The sequence below is a fragment of the Pan troglodytes genome, chromosome X (assembly GCF_028858775.2).
Source record: "Pan troglodytes isolate AG18354 chromosome X, NHGRI_mPanTro3-v2.0_pri, whole genome shotgun sequence".
In the NCBI taxonomy this organism is placed as follows: Eukaryota; Metazoa; Chordata; class Mammalia; order Primates; family Hominidae; genus Pan; species Pan troglodytes.
In genome coordinates, this window is record NC_072421.2 from 41,261,065 (window position 1) to 41,277,850 (window position 16,786).

A 16,786-nucleotide genomic window follows, 5' to 3' on the forward strand; every position below is an offset into this window, starting at 1 on the left:
TTTCAATTTTCTTTAGGGTCAGGAAAATCTTGGCCCCACCTCTAATAATCTTTCTTTTTAAAGTAGCTGAGTTTGGGGTAGAAGAGTGGGGAGGGATCAGGGACATGGAGGGAGAGAGTGGCTCTAAGCTATTAAATAAAAAACTTTGCATTTAGGGAGTGTGGCAGAAGCTTATGGTGCAACCAAAAATCTTTCAGTGTTTTTTCCTACTCACACTTTATACTGACTGAGTAGAGATCCTGATGGTTGACACTACCAATTTCAGCTTTGGAGACCCCTTCACTCAGTCATAGCTGCATGTTTTCTAGCTGAAGCTATTGGGTTTGTGACCCCTAGCTGACTTGACCCAGGCTTGCACAGCAGCAACCTTCTTTGAGAATTCCACTTTAATTCAGGGCCTCTGCTGCCCCATCACCAAGATAACATCTCTTATGTTCTCACCTGGTTTCAACACAAGCGAAGTTTTCCAGGGCAGCAGCATCTACCTAGGTTTGATGGGGTCAGCTTCTCATTCTCCAATGGGTCACCTTTGCCAGCACTGTAAACCCAAATTCAAGGCAGTGAGAGCCTGAATACTACTCAATGCCTCATCTACGGTTTCCCATAGGAGTTTGTCTGTTTCAGGGAAATCTCCCTGAAAGGCCCACAGCTCCCTTATTGCAGCCAGGATCTATTGCAAAAAAAAAAAAAAAACAAAACAAAAAACAAACAAAAAAAACCTCTAAGACCTTCTACTGTTCTCTCCTAGTGGATCTAAGGCAGACACGATGGACCGCAGGAGGGGCTGAGCCATAAGACCCAGTTTACGTTGCCATTCTTCCTTGACAAGCATTACTAGCCGCACTTCCTCATCTCCCAAGTGAACCAGCCAAACTCCTAATGATGTGCCTGGTTTCTGCCCATAGTGGTCATGAATTTCCCTCCTTCCACACATCTCTGCAATTGTTGTCTAAAAGAGGGCAGAATCTTTTATGTGCACCAGACAATACCTAGTACTAGTTGTTACAGTGGGGCAGACCTGAGGGTAACTCCAAATTGTTCGGGAAGTTCTACACCTGCATTAGAGTTAGCAAGAACCAGGGCACCATTTGAGCAGGGGTCTTTGAATCTGCTTCCTGGTACTCAGCCTGCATCCACCTCTTCAATCCCCATCATGAACAGGCAATAAAGTGAATAACTATTTATGGCCTAGTTGAGCAGATAATTTGGTCAACGTATTTCAGCGACTTTCTTCAAATTTGTTTTCTTTTTTTTTTGAAACAGGGTCTCGCTCTGTTGCCCAGGCTGGAGTGCAGTGGCGCGCTCTTGGCTCACTGCAGCCTCGACTTCCCAGGTTCAAGCGATTCTCCCACCTCAGCCTCCCGAGCAGCTGGGACCACAGGCACACATCACCATGCCCAGCTAATTTTTGTATTTTTCATAGAGGCAAGGTTTTGCCATGTTGCCCAGGCTGGTCTCAAACTCCTGAGCTCAAGAAATCTGCTTGCCTTGGCCTCACAAATTGCTGGGATTACAGGTGTGAGCCACCACGCCCGGCCCTCAAATTTCATTAAATTTACCCACAATATCCTCATCCTTCTCCTTCTAGAAAGCCATGTCTCTGTCAGTATCCCGCCCTCCTCACTAAAGCTGTCAAGAACTATAAAAGCTCTGAGATTTTGTCCTACTCAACAAGCTAACAAGTCAGCCCACTACAGTTTCATGGAATCTGGTAGAAAACATGACACTCAGAGATGGACAGTGTTTTACTGTAGAAAGGCCAGTCACCAGATATCAACATTTTGGCACCAGTTTCTTGAGCCCCGATTATGTAGGGGAACTCCTCTGTGCTGGTGCCCTGAAAACCGTGCATATATCCTCATAGGCCATGTAAGCAAAGCTCAACTGCAAGCTGATCCATGCCGTGGCAGAAGGCTCTGTGATCCTCCCCAAGCATGAGAGGATAGGCAGTCTTGTGAGGAGCTGCCATACCGCCATTTCTCACTTGCCTTTCTATTTTTTTTTTCACAGTAGCAAGAACATTTATTATAAAAATAGGTGGATAAAATAAGTGTGCTTTAACTTCTGGATATATGACAAATGCTATTGTGATGCAGTTTTTCAGCGCAGACATGTGGCTCTGCAATGATGGGGATGGGCCCCCTAGTGTGATGTGCAGCCACAATACTCCATTTGACAAACCTCCTGGTTCAAGGCAGAGAGGAGACACCTTATTCTATAGAACAGGATGGGGCTTCCACCCTGGGGACCATACAGGTGGCTCCCATAGGCAGCCACCCCTTTCTGGCAAGCTGTGGCATACCCAGGTGCAGGCTGGGGGAGGGGCTGGCACACCAGCCCTAGATTGCTCTGGCTTCAGCCTGATGGAGACACAAGACTAGGACCTCCCTCTGCCAGATGTTCCTGACCCCATCTCCACCTCCAGCCTCTAGCCTCGCTGGGAGTTCCCTGTGACCCAGCCTGTTCCATAGCCAAAGGGAGACCAAAGTGAACGATCACAGTGCCCCGCACCTATTCTAGGGGACTTGGATCTCAGTAGAGCTTAATCCATGGCATCTGAGAGCACCCACCCTGTCCCTGAGGGCAGCTGTGCCGGGCCAGGGGGCCGCAAGGGCATGGGTGGAATCTTGGTCACTGGCAGCACTCAGCCACGTGCCTGAGGAGCTCTTCACCTTGTTCGTCACTGAAGCACTGCAGGCAGTGAGGGCACTGAAGGTCCCCCTGGCCTCTCTGGGCTGCGCCAGGATGCCCGCCCTCTGCAGGGGGTTCCAACTGCCTAGAACCCAGTCCCAGGCCTCCAGCCACCAGGCACCATAAGCTCCACTGCATCGGTGGCCAAGTACTTGGCAGTTTTGCTCCCAGCGTGAATCCAGCCGGCATCTGGCTCTTGAGAATCCTGTCTCCAGGACACCTGGTGCAGCAAAGAGGTGACCTTTTCCTCCAGTTCCTGAATCCTACCTTGAGCCTGTTCCCGATCTGCCCTTTCTGACATGAAGTCATCCTTGTAAGCGAGAATCTGCTATTCCAGTATCTGCACCCATTCCAGTGCAGCATCCCGTGCCGTCCTCGAGGCTGCCAGCTTCTACTTCAATTCTGCACAGTCGTTTATTTTCTCTTCCAACTATCTGTTGAGCCGGGAGATCTTCTTCCTCATCAGCTCGGGCTCATGGGGGGTCTGCAGCCCCCTGAGCTGTGCATGGAGCCCCCTCATGTATTCGTCCCTGCTGACATCGTATAGCTGCCACTTGGCATAGAGGTCTTCAACGTGAGTCACCTTCTGTTTTAACAGTCGATTTTCTTCCTCAGTAACACTCTGGACAGAGGTGTCCCTACCTGTATGTTCTGACTTTCAGGACTTCTCTCCCCCACGTTCCTTTGTGCATGCTGTCGTTCATCCAGACACTTGGCCAGATGCTGACACATGTGGGCAGTGGAGGTCAGCGTCCTCCGCAGCTGGTGGGTCTCATTGGCCAAGGAGCTGCACAGAACGTCACTGGCGGGGTGGGCCGGTTCGCCCTCCGCCATGCTCCTCCGCATCAGGACGACTTCCTTCTCTCGCTCGTGCTGTGGCTGGCTCAGCAGCTGCTGCATCTCCTTCTCTTTCGCTTCTAGTCGCTCAGTAAGCCTCTCAATTTCCTGGCGCATCTGGGCCTCCGCGGCGCCGTTCTCCTGCCGCTGCAGCTGCTCCCGGAAGTGTGCCACCTGCTCCAGCAGCGCGTCCACCAGGGACGGCGCAGTGTACCCCTCCAGCGCGGCCAGCCTGGCGCGGAGGCACGCGATGAGGGAGTCGCGGGCGGCCAGCTGGTCCTGCAGGCGCCGCAGCCGCTACCCGACCTGGTAGCACAGGCCGCAGAGCTCTGCAGCTGCGCGCGGGGCCCCCTCCCGGCCGTCCGACCCCGGGTCCCCGCACGTGACTGTGGGCCTGCCTGGGAGGCCGCACGGCCGCCGGCAACTTCGGTGCCCGGACCCTGTCGGCTCTCTATCTTGAGGGAGTTTCTCATCGCCTCTTGGTTCCAATGAGGTGTGGGACTTTCCAGCTTGTCCCCTCTCCCTTAGGGAGGCTAAGCTGCAGGCTATAAAACTACTTAGCAGCAGTATAGAAATGGCTCCTCTGGCGCGGTGGCTCATGCCTATAATCCCAGCACTTTGGGAGGCCGCAGCGGGTGGATCACTTGAGGTCAGGAGTTCCAGACCAGCCTGGCCAACATGGTGAAACCCCGTCTCTACTAAAAATACAAAAATTAGCTTGGCGTGGTGATGTGTGCCTGTAATCCCAGCTACTCGGGAAGCTGAGGCAGGAGAATCACTTGAACCCGGGAGGTGGAGGTTACATTGAGCCAAGATCATGCCCCACTGCACTGCAGCCTGGGCAACAGAGCGAGACTGTCTAAAAAAAAAAAAAAGAAAGAAAGAAAGAAAGAAAGAAAAATGAAATGACTCCTCAGCAACAGGGTGCCCCAACACTCATGTTTCTTGTCATTTGGCCTCTTTTGTTTGGGTGTCCTATTGTGGGACAAGGAATGCAGGGAGCTGACACCATGCTGTTGTTTCTTTTTCTATGTAAGTAATAAACTGTCTGAATCTAATCAGTGCTTGTTGTCCTCTTACCAGCCAAATCTGTAAGCCTGCTCAACACATTCTCACAGGGCAACTCTAAAGAGGACCAGGTAACACCTGCACGTGCAGTGGATTACATTATAGGAGAGAAACCCTGGACTTAGGGAATCTGAACCTTTCATAATGGGCAGTAATCATTCCTGCCCTTCACTCCAGAGGGAGGCTATTTTTATTATAGTGGACAGTAAGCATGCTTGCCCTTTTCTTTGGAGGGAGACACTACCTCTGTCTTTCAAGGATGCACTGTATACAAATATCCTGGAAAAGATAGTCCAGAACAAAGGACAGTACAGTGCCTTACTTGCAAGATGTGCAAGCACACAAGACCTATGAAGAACTGTCTCCCAACAAAGGATACATGCAGAAGGAGAAAAAACTCTCTTAAACAAAAAGAGGCAGAGCCGGCAGGGACCGAGCAGGTGCCTCAGTCTCCTTCCCCTCCCCTCGCCTGTCCACGCCATCTTCTTCTCACAGCCGGACCGGAACTATGTGATCCCGGAAGTTCCGTGTCCTTTGGCACTATATGATCCCGGAAGTTCCGGGGCTTTTGGACCTCTGTGATTCCGGAAGTTCCGGGGCGTTCCGGGGCGTTCTGGGGCGTTCTGGGGCCTTTGGAGCGAGGGATAAGCAGTAATGGCGGAGGCTGCAGCTCCCGGAACAACAGCCACAACATCAGGAGCAGGAGCAGCAGCGGCGGAGGCGGCGGAGACGGCGGCAGCAGTCTCCCCGACTCCGATCCCCACAGTCACCGCCCCGTCCCCGAGGGCGGGCGGAGGGGTGGGCGGCAGCGACGGCAGCGACGGTAGTGGCGGCAGGGGCGACAGTGGCGCGTATGACGGCAGCGGTGCGTGTGGCGGTAGCGACGCGTGCGATGGCAGCGGCGACAGCAGCGGCGACAGCTGGACTAAACAGGTCACTTGTAGATATTTTAAGTATGGGATTTGTAAGGAAGGAGATAACTGTCGCTACTCGCATGACCTCTCTGACCGTCTGTGTGGTGTAGTGTGCAAGTATTTTCAGCGAGGGTGCTGTGTTTATGGAGACCGCTGCAGATGTGAACATAGCAAGCCATTGAAACAGGAAGAAGCAACTGCTACAGAGCTAACTACAAAGTCATCCCTTGCTGCTTCCTCAAGTCTCTCATCAATAGTTGGACCACTTGTTGAAATGAATACAAACGAAGCTGAGTCAAGAAATTCAAACTTTGCAACTGTAGTAGCAGGTTCAGAGGACTGGGCGAATGCCATTGAGTTTGTTCCTGGGCAACCCTACTGTGGCCGTACTGTGCCTTCCTGCACTGAAGCACCCCTGCAGGGCTCAGTGACCAAGGAAGAATCAGAGGAAGAGCAAACCGCCGTGGAAACAAAGAAGCAGCTGTGCCCCTATGCTGCAGTGGGACAGTGCCGATATGGGGAGAACTGTGTGTATCTCCACGGAGATTTATGTGACATGTGTGGGGTGCAGGTCCTGCATCCGATGGATGCTGCCCAGAGATCACAGCATATACAAGCGTGCATTGAAGCCCATGAGAAAGACATGGAGTTCTCATTTGCTGTGCAGCGCAGCAAGGACAAGGTGTGTGGGATCTGCATGGAGGTGGTCTATGAGAAAGCCAACCCCAACGAGCACCGCTTCGGGATCCTCTCCAACTGCAACCACACCTTCTGTCTCAAGTGCATTCGCAAGTGGAGGAGTGCTAAGGAATTTGAGAACAGGATCGTCAAGTCCTGCCCACAATGCCGAATCACATCTAACTTTGTCATTCCAAGTGAGTACTGGGTGGAGGAGAAAGAAGAGAAGCAGAAACTCATTCAGAAATACAAGGAGGCAATGAGCGACAAGGCATGCAACTATTTTGATGAAGGACGTGGGAGCTGCCCATTTGGAGAGAATTGTTTTTACAAGCATATGTACCCTGATGGCCGTAGAGAGGAGCCACAGAGACAGCAAGTGGGAACATCAAGCAGAAACCCAGGCCAACAAAGGAACCACTTCTGGGAATTCTTTGAGGAAGGAGCGAACAGCAACCCCTTTGACGATGAAGAAGAGGCTGTCACCTTTGAGCTGGGTGAGATGTTGCTTATGCTTTAGGCTGCAGGTGGGGATGACAAACTGACAGACTCTGAAAATGAGTGGGACTTGTTTTGTGATGAAGAATTTTATGTCTTAGATCTATAGAAACCTTGCGTGGTGTGTGAGCTGGTCTGCTGACCCCAGATAGCAGCTGTCCCCTGTGGTGGTGTGGCAGTGCCTATGTTCTCTCCTAGGCAGACCTATCAACTCCAGGTGCTGTGGTTAAGAATATGTACCCAGGGCCTGTCTTGTCAACCCCTCACCTTTCCCCAAGGAGTGTGTTGTTTTCCCTGTTGGAAAAAGTTACAAAAATAAATGTTAAAGGTTTTTTTTTTGTTTTTTGTTTTATTGAGACAGAGTCCCACTCTGTCACCAGGCTGGAGTGCAGTGGTGCAATCTTGGCTCACTGCAACCTCCGTCTGCCGGGTTCAAGCCATTCTCCTGTCTCAGCCTCCCAAGTTGCTGGGACTACAGGTGCATGCTACAATGCCCAGCTAATTTTTCTCATTTTTAGTAGAAACGGGGTTTCACCATATTGGTCAGGCTGGTCTCGAACTCCTGACCTCAGGTGATCCACCTGCCACTACCTTCCAAAGTGCTGGGATTACAGGCGTCAGCCACCATGCCCAGCCTTAAAGTTAGTTTTTTGTAACAGGCATGAGCCACCGCGCCCGGCTTTAAAGTTCGTTTTTTGTAACAGGCATAAGCCACTGTGCCTGGCCTTAAAGTTAGTTTTTTTGTAACACGAATTTAACTGTTGGACAGTTAGTTTAGGTGTGCTGCATCATCTGTTTTCAACCAGATTGTGTTTATGGACTTTTCACACACTAATTTTGAGGACCCCAGGTTCAAAAGTAAAAGCAGTGGCCCTGCTTTGGGGTCCAATAATAGGAGTGATGGGTGAAGCTGGCCAGTAGCCTTCTGCTCCAGACATGGGACGCGGATCCTTGAGGTTTCTGGTTAAATCTGCACATCTGTGTTTTTATATCTGTTCCCTACCCCTGTAATCCCTACCGCATGCACTAGTTCTGTAGTTTTGGTCTCTCGTTTAATTGTATGCAAGTAGTACTACTGGGTAACCAGAGCCAAGCGTGAATGTGTTCAGATTTCTACTGTTTTGCATGATAGGAAAATTGAGAAAGAATACATATAAAAGATATAGAGGCATAACATCAATGCAGAGCTGGAAGTTGACCTCCACGGGGTGACATGGTGTGTGTGAGTGTGGGTGTGTGATAAGCTTCTCAAACCTGCATAGATGCAGTATTCTTGGCTTTGGTAGAAAGCCTTGGTTTAAGGCTGGGCGCGGTGGCTCACACCTGTAATCCCAGCACTTTGGGAGGCTGAGGCGGGCGGATCACAAGGTCAGGAGATCGAGACCATCCTGTGAATGGTGAAACCCTGTCTCTACTAAAAATACAAAAAATTAGCCGGGTGTGGTGGCGGGCGCCTGTAGTCCCAGCTACTCTGGAGGCTGAGGCGGGAGAATGGTGTGAACCTGGGAGGCGGAGCTTGCAATGAACTGAGATTGTGCCACTGCACTCCAGCCTGGGCGACAGAGCGAGACTCCGTCTCAAAAAAAAAAAAAAAAAAAAAGGAAAACCTTGGTTTAGGGGTTTAAGTCTTATGTGGTGGTTAGCTCTTAAAGGACAAAGCAGTATATTGGTAGTTGTCAATATAGCAGTACTAGCTCTGTTTATATAAACAGAGAAATGGAGTTAGCCATAGAGGTTAAAACTACGTGGTTATCCTATATATTAACCCAAACTGGGTCTGGGATACACAGTTGTATTTAATGTTTTACGATCTAGCCTTTGCAGTATAGGCACTTTCTGAAAAACCTTTGTCCTCATTTGGGGCATTTTGTTGTTGGGTTTCGCCACGTTGGCCAGGCTGGTCTCGAACTCCTGACCTCAGGTGATCCACCTGCCTCAGCCTCCCAAAGTGCTGGGATTACGGGCATGAGCCACCACACCCGGCCAGGAAAAGGTATTTTATATTTATCATTGCTGTGCTGTTTATTCATTTGTATAAATTTAAGTTCCCATCTGGTATTATTTTCCTTCAGCATGAATAACTTCTTTGAACATTTCTTGTGGTTCATGTCTGCTGGCAACAAATTCTCTCAGCTATTTATCTGGAAAAGTCTTTATTTCACCTTCATATTTCACCTGTATTTTCTTTGTGTACAGAATTCTAGGTTGACATTTTTTCCTTAGTGTTTTAAAGATGTCATTTCATATTCTTCTGGTTTGCATAATTTCTGATGAGAAGTCTGCAGTTTATTTTCTTTCTATTTCTCTCTCTTTTTCCTCCTCTGCAAAGCCAGTTCCTCTTGCTATTTTTAATATTTTCTCATTATCATTGTTTCATAGGAATTTTATTATGATTTTCCTTGGTATGATTTCCTTAATATTTATTCTATTTGGGACCATTGAGCTTCTCATAGCTGCATATCTGTATATTTATAATTTTCATCCAGTTTAAAAAAATTTTTTTGAGAAAGAGTCTCACTCTGTCACCCAGTCTAAAGTACAATGACACAATCTTGGCTCACTGCAACCTCTGCCTCCCTGGTTCAAGTGATTCTTGTGCCTCAGCCTCCTGAGTAGCTGGAATTACAAGTGCATGCCACCATGCCCAGCTAATTTTTGTATTTTTTGTAGAGACGGGGTTTTGTCAAAACTCTCGACCTCAAGTGATCCGCCTACCTCGGCTTCCCAAAGTGCTGGGATTACAGGTGTGAGCCACTGTGCCTTGCCCAGTTTTAAAAATTTTGACCATTATTTCTTCAAATATTTTTTTCTGCTACTACCCTTTCTCTCCTCTCCTGAAAGTCAATTTTGAGTATGCTAGACTGCTTGATATTGTCTCACAGGTCAGTGAGGTTGTTTTCCTTTCTTCTTTTTCTTCAGTCTTTTTTTCTGTGTCTGCTGCATTTTGGATAGTTTTTATTGTTATGCCTTCAAGTTCACTAATTTTTGTTCTGCAGCATCTAATCTGCTATTAATCTCATCTTTGCAGACTTCAAGTACACATCTGTTAGATCATTAATATTGTTTCTCCCAGGCCACTGAGGCTCGGTTCATTTTTAGCCTTTTTTTTCTCCTTATACTTCAGTTTAGACAGTCTCTATTGCTATTTTTTAGAATTCACTGACGTTTTCTTCTGTAGGTTCTAATCTACTGCTAAGTCCATCCAGTGAATATTTCATTTCAAATACTGTATTTTTTAGCTCCAGAAGTTCCATTTGGCGCTTTTTTAAAAAAATTGTGGTACAACATACAGAACATAAAATTTACTATTATTACCATTTTTAAGTGTCCAGTTCAGTGGCATTAAGTACATTCACATTGTTATGCAACCATCACTGCCATCCATCTCTAGAACTTTTTCATATTCCCAAATTGAAACCCTGTATCCGTTAAACAAAAACACCCAATTTCTCCCTCCCTCCCAGCCCGTGGCAACTACCAGTTTACTTTCTGTCTCTGTGAATTTGACTATTCTAACTGCTTCATATAAGTGGAATCATACAATATTTGTCATTTGGTTCTTTTTAAAAAGTCTTCTGGCTGGGCATGGTGGCTCACACCTGTAATTCCAGCACTCTGTGAGGCTGAGGCAGGTGGATCACTTGAGGCCAGGAGTTTAAGACCAGCCTGGTGAACATGACAAAATCTCGTCTCTACTAAAAATACAAAAATTACCCAGGTGTGGTGGTGCATGTCTGTAATCCCAGCTACTCGGGAGGCTGAGGAAGGAGAATTGCTTGAACCTGGGAAGTGGAGGTTGCAGTGAGCCAAGGTCACGCCACTGCACTCCAGCCTGGGTGATAGAGCGGGACTCTGTCTCTAAATAAATAAATAAATAAAAATAAAAAGTCTTCTATTTTTCTCCTCTTTATGTTATGTTTTCCTCTAAGTATATTAACATACTTATAATAGCTGTTTAAAGTCCTTGTCTGCTAATTCCCTCATCTCTGTTGCCTCTGGGTCTATTTCTATTGACTGATTTTTCTCCTGATATGGGTCACATTTTTATGCCTTTTAGCAAGTTTAGTAATTTTGACTGGATGCTGAACATTATGAATGTTACATTGTTGAGGTCTGGATTTTATTGTCTTCTTTAAGGCATGCTGAGTTTTGTTTTGACACACAATTAAGTTCCATACAGTTCAGGCTGATCTTTTCATGGCTTATTTTTTAGCTCTCTTATGGCAGGTCTAGAATAGCCTTTCATCTAGGGCGAGTTTAGACCTATTATTGAGGCTTAAACTTTCTGGGCTCTACTGAATACCCTGGTGTTTCTCCACTCTGAGTGGTCAGAACTCAAACATCTCCCAGTCCTATGAAAGCTCTGAGAATTGTTCAGCTAACAGCTCCTTGGTGGTACTCCTTTCTGTGGTAGTTATCCTTTGCCTAATCTTGTGGGGTCTTACCCTATTATGTATGCATTAATTTATAGTCAGCCAAAGGAAGTCAGCCGATCATTTTAGCTCTCTCTGCATAGCTCACTCTTCTCTGGTAGTCTTCTTCCCAAATTCCAGCTATCTCAGCTTTCCTGAACTCCAATCTTCATCTCTTCAACTCAGCAAGACTTCTGTGCTATGCTTGGATTTCCCCTCTCACACTGCATTCTGGAAAGTGCCCCCAGTCAGTAGGTATCTCTTCATTTGGTTCCTTTCTTTCAGATATTGCAATTCCATGCTGCATGGTGTTCAATGTCTAGAACAAGTTGTTTCATGTATTTTGTCCAGTTTCTAGTTGTTTACATTAGAAAGGCAAGTCTTGTACTTGTTGCTCCATCATGGTTGACAGAGGAATTTACCCTCTTTTTTATATAATGCTGGCAATTTAGTTCCTTTTATACACTCCCTTCATGTGTGTTTAAAAAAAAAAAAAAACTTTAGGCCAGGCACAGTGGCTCACACCTGTAATCCCAAACTTTGGGAGACCAAGGTGGGTGGATCATTTGAGGTCAGGAGTTCAAGACCAATCTGGCCAGTATGGTGAAACCCCGTCTCCACTAAAAATACAAAACTTAGCCGGGCGGTAGTGGCATGTGCCTGTAATCCCAGCTACTCAGGAGACTAAGGCAGGAGAATTGCTTGAGCCTGGGAGGCAGAGGTTGTGGTGAGCTGAGATCGTGCCACTGCACTGCAGTCTGGGCGACAGAGTGAGACCCTGTCTCAAAACAAAACGAACAAACAAAAAAACTTTAGACAAATGAAATGTAACAGAGTTTAGTTGAGCAAAGAACAATTCACGAATCAGTCAGCCCCCAGAACCAGAATAGGTTCAGTGTGACTCTGGAGCTACCACATTGTCAGATAATATTTATGAACAGAAAAAGGAAAGCAATGTACAGAAAATGGAAGTAAGGTACAGAAACAGCTGGATTGGTTCCAGCTCAGTGTTTGCCTTATTTAAACACAGTTTGAACAGTTGGCTGCCTGTGATTGGCTAAAGCTCTGTGATTGGCACAGAGTAGGTTATAGTATATTTATATATCCAGTGAGGCTACAGTTCACTGTGTATGGAGAAATGTTTAGGCTGAACTTAAAATATGTTAGGAGGCAGCTTTAAACTTAATTTAACATGTTTTTATGGCCAGGCACGGTGGCTCATGCCTGTAATCTCAGCACTTTGGGAGGACAAGGTGGGTGGATCACCTGAGGTCAGGAGTTTGAGACCAGCCTGGCCAACATGGTAAAACCCTGTCTCTACTAAAAATACAAAAATTAGCAAGGTATGGTGGTGTGTGCCTGTAATCCCAGCTACTTGGGAGGCTGAGGCAGGAGAATTACTTGAACCTGGGAGGTGGAGGTTGCAGTGAGCTGAGATTGCGCCACTGCACTCCAGCCTGGGTGACAGAACAAGACTCAGTCTCAAACACAAACAAACAAACAAACAAAAAAAGACATGTTTTTACAACCAATTCATCACCAATTTTTGCCATATTATTGCCTACATACCTCCACCATCAATTTCTTCCCTCCAATACCATTGCTACTTCTTCAATTGAGGCAATCTGCAGTTTGTAGTGTGGAGTGCTTCAGAGTTTTCTTTTTTTTTTTTTTTCCGAGATGGAGTCTTGCTCTGTTACCCAGTCTGGAGTGCAGTGGCGCAGTCTTGGCTCACTGCAACCTCCGCCTCCTGAGTTCAAGCAATTCTCCTGCCTCAGCCTCCCAAGTAGCTGGGATTACAGGCACCCGCCACCACACCCAGCTAATTTTTGTATTTATAGTAGAGACAGGGTTTCACCATGTTGGCCAGGCTGGTCTTGAGCTCCTGACCTCGTGATCCATCCACCTCAGCCTCCCAAAGTGCTGGGATTACAGGTGTGAGCCACTGCACCTGGCCTCAGAGTTTTAATAAAAGCTTCACTTTTCTAACATTGTGTCCCTCTGTACCATCTGCCACACAATACTCAGAATATTTGTAAAATACAAATATGACCCTATTGTTCTTCAGCTTATGAAACTGCCTTTGCAAAAATTGTAACAATGAGAAAATTATGTCAGTGAAAGACATCTAACCTAACCAACTCCATCTTGCCTTTAACCTCCAAACTGCCCTTGGTCACTCTTGGGCATGGGCCAAGCTAACTTTGGGAGAAATTTATAGTTTAGATGATAATAGCCCTTCCCAAAACTAAACTGCCTTTATAAAACTAATAAAAGGCCACGAGTTTAGGGTTATGAGAGGGGCCTGAATTCTGCTAAGATGTAGGTATAGCATCTACATCTTAGCTTGTGATCAGCTTGTGGCTGGTTAAACTATTACCAGCCATTGTTCTGGAGCTCATAAGATTTGTAGCTCCCCCAATTACTCCTATAAATAACATCACTATTATAGAACCTAAGATTGGCCTTTTGAGACATTTTTTCTGACCTTTGCATTTCTGACAAACAGATGACTCCACTCAGACCCGAGACTCAAGACTCAACTGGTCCTGTGGCCCCCACCCAGAAGCAGACTCAGTGCACAAGGACCATTTTCCATACCTCTATGATTGCACCTCCAACCAATCAGCAGTACCCATTCCCTAACCCCCTGCCTGCCAAACTGTCTTTAAAAAACCCTAGCCTCTGAATGTTCAGAGAGGCTGATTTGAGTAATAATAAAACCCCAGTCAAGGCGGAGGTTGCAGTGAACTGAGATTGCACCACTGTACTCCAGCCTGGGCAACAAAGTGAGACTCTGTCTCAAAACACACACACACACACACACACAAACACACACACACACACACAAACCCAGTCTTCTGTTTAGCCAGCTCTACATGTATGAAACTCTTTCTCTATTGCAGTTCCTCTGTCTTGATAAATTGGCTCTATCTGGGCAGTGGGCAAGATGAACCTGTTGGTGGTTACACATAAACCTTACAGTGGCTTCTCACTGCCTGTGATAAAGTCTGTTCTCTTTAGCTTAGTTTATGAGGTCGTTCCTTTAGGGTCCCAAACTAGATATGAACATCTCTTCCTGCCCCACCCTTCTTCCCTTTACCCTCCAACAACACTAAACTACTGGTAGTTCCTTAAACACTGTGTCAATTCAAGGGCTCTGAAAAGCAGAGGCAATGACAGACGTAGATGCACATGAGGTTTATTCAGGGAAACACCTCAAAAGGATAAAGGGCAGAGGGAGCAGGAATAGACAGACAGAGCCTTCAAACTGTGATAGAGTTCTAACACCTGTGAAAGAAGAAAAGGATAGAAGGAAGAACTGGATAGGAGGAGCTTAGGTTGCAGTACAGCTCTCTGAGAAAGTCTTTGTCAGGCAGGTCGAGAGCCCCAGGGTAAACATTGACCACTAGGGAATCCCTCATCAGCAAGAAATGGCTCAGTTCTAGAACTCCTGTCACAGGCAACCTAACCAGAGTGACTGCATCTTGAAAACAGGTGGGATAAAGCCAAACCTGCTGGGCTACATTCCCAGGGAATTGGACACTCTTGGTCACAAGATGTTTATGGTCAAGGGAATGAGTTAATGATGCTGACTAAATAAAGAACCAGAGCTTATGCAAATGTCCAAATATTTTAAGAACAAAAAGCAGCCGGGCAGGCACAGTGGCTCACGCCTGTAATCCCAGCGCTTTGGGGAGCCGAGCGGCCGGATCACCTGAGGTCAGGAGTTCGAGACCATCCAGGCCAACATGGCGAAACCCTGTCTCTACTAAAAATACAAAAATTAGCCAGGTGTGGTGGCAGGCACCTGTAATCCCAGCTACTTGGGAGGCTGAGGCAGGAGAATCGCTTGAACCCAGAGGCAGAGGTTGCAGTGAGCCATGATCAGGCCACTGCACTCCAGCCTGGGCAACAGAGTGAGACTCCGTCTCAAAAACAAGAACAGAAAGCATTCTTAGTTTAAGAATAGGTTTTGTTTTGAAGATAATAGTACACTTGGAAATTCTTGTTGAAATCAATAGTGACATAGGAAAATAATGATACTAATAGCCTAGGACAAGCTGATCGCAAGCTTTTGTAATAAAGTACACTATTCTTAACAGCCTATATAAGCAAGTACCATGCTTAAGATGGGGGAGTTTCTCCTCTTGCTTTCTGAGGATGCCCTACTCTGTAACAGAGTAATCTCTAATAAACTATCTTAACTTCACTATACTCTGCGACTCACCCTGAATTCTTTCCTGTGTGAGATCCAAGACCTCATGGGGTTTGGGGCAAGACCCCTTTTCCAGTGACACTCCTGCCATGCTACGTCATTGGCTGGGAGTAAAGCAGAAAAAATTTGGCGTCAGCATGAATGCAATGGCAGATCCTGAAAGTGAGGTATCTGGAAGCTGTTGACCAACTACACTTCCTATAGCAGGTTTTCTTGAAGGGAGATCTTAGGAGCATGTTCACCTCCATGGCTGCCTAGTGTGATTTTTCCCACTTCTTTGTCTTTGCTGACACAGTTTCTGCTATTTGAGATGCCTGACCTCCCCATCTATTTCCCCCGAGACATGCATACTTATCTTTCAGGACTGACTTACCAGTCAGTCTTCCAAGAAGCCTTCCCTGACTGTCTATCCCAGCCCCCATTAGATGTCCCACCTTATACATAGTTTTATCATAGCACTTAGCATTCATATTGTAATTGTCCTTCACGTATTTTGTCCCTTGCCCTTTATTGTGAGAAACCATTTCTTTGTATCTCCAGTACCTCATTCAGTGCCTGAAACATGGTAGGTGCCGAATTGTACTTTACCTTTACATTATTGCACTTCATCAGCGTTGCTCCACAAATGCCAGAAAGTACGTGTCCAAATGAAATTATTCTCTATCAATAGGCTATAGAGGTCACTGTCCTTAATGCAGTCCTTTATTCATACAGTTTCCATTTTGTATTATATTTGTTCCTGTGAGAATCCATTGATAATCTCTGAAAAACTGATTTACATTACAGTAAGTGGCACCCCCACTCTGACATTATTTGCATTTAAAAAAGTGAAATCTGAAAGGGGGAATTCCTTTTGCCAAAGAGGAATTTCAAGCATCTGCTGCTGGCCACTGAGGTGAATTTTTTTGAAGGGGCCAGAGGCCGTTTCAGGGAGCAACTACCAAATCATCCCATAGAAGGAGGTGATTTTATTTTGGTCATAACTAGCGACAAGAACTATCTTGAAGACTTGAGCAAAGTCCCTAAGGAGGCCTGAATTTGGAAAGACAATGGGAGTGACCGCACTAGCATTTAAAGAGACATTTTTCGTTTTCCATTTTCCATAGCTAAATGCTGTGGTTGAATCTCTGCCCCTTCCCCCCATGTTTTTGTGTGAGAGAAATTCTGCTTCTGCTAGCAGTGCCTGGGATTCTGTCCAAACAGTGTGCTGTCAGCAGCATCAGCCAGCAGGAACGCATAATCCTCCCACCCTTTGGTTTTAGTGGGTAATGTTAACTAAGAAAATACTCCAGATTTTTCTTGTTCTCATGGTGTAACTCACTCACTTCAGACATGCCCCCTTCTCCAGTAGTTGCCCCCTATACTTGAGGAAATTTTTTTTTTTTTTTTTTTGGCAATACAATAGCCAATTCAGGAAACTAGTCAGCATCTCCCAGGACAAAAAGGCAGCTTTTCAGACTGCAATGTCA

The 16,786-nt window shown here is 46.4% G+C and overlaps 1 protein-coding gene and 1 pseudogene across 1 annotated transcript in view; one reads left to right on the forward strand and one right to left on the reverse strand.

Moving 5' to 3' along the window:
• Positions 1–2,631: 2,631 nt before the first annotated feature.
• Positions 2,632–3,591, reverse strand: LOC107970982 (TNFAIP3-interacting protein 2-like; annotated as a pseudogene).
• A 1,566-nt stretch (positions 3,592–5,157) lies between these two features.
• Positions 5,158–16,786, forward strand: part of LOC739560 (putative E3 ubiquitin-protein ligase makorin-4) — a 30,898-nt gene continuing 19,269 nt past the window's right edge. Inside the window, exon 1 of the mRNA XM_016944331.4 lies at positions 5,158–6,685. Coding sequence (XP_016799820.1) covers positions 5,251–6,685 — 1,435 coding nt within the window. The 5' untranslated portion in view covers positions 5,158–5,250. The remainder of the gene's footprint in view (positions 6,686–16,786) is intronic.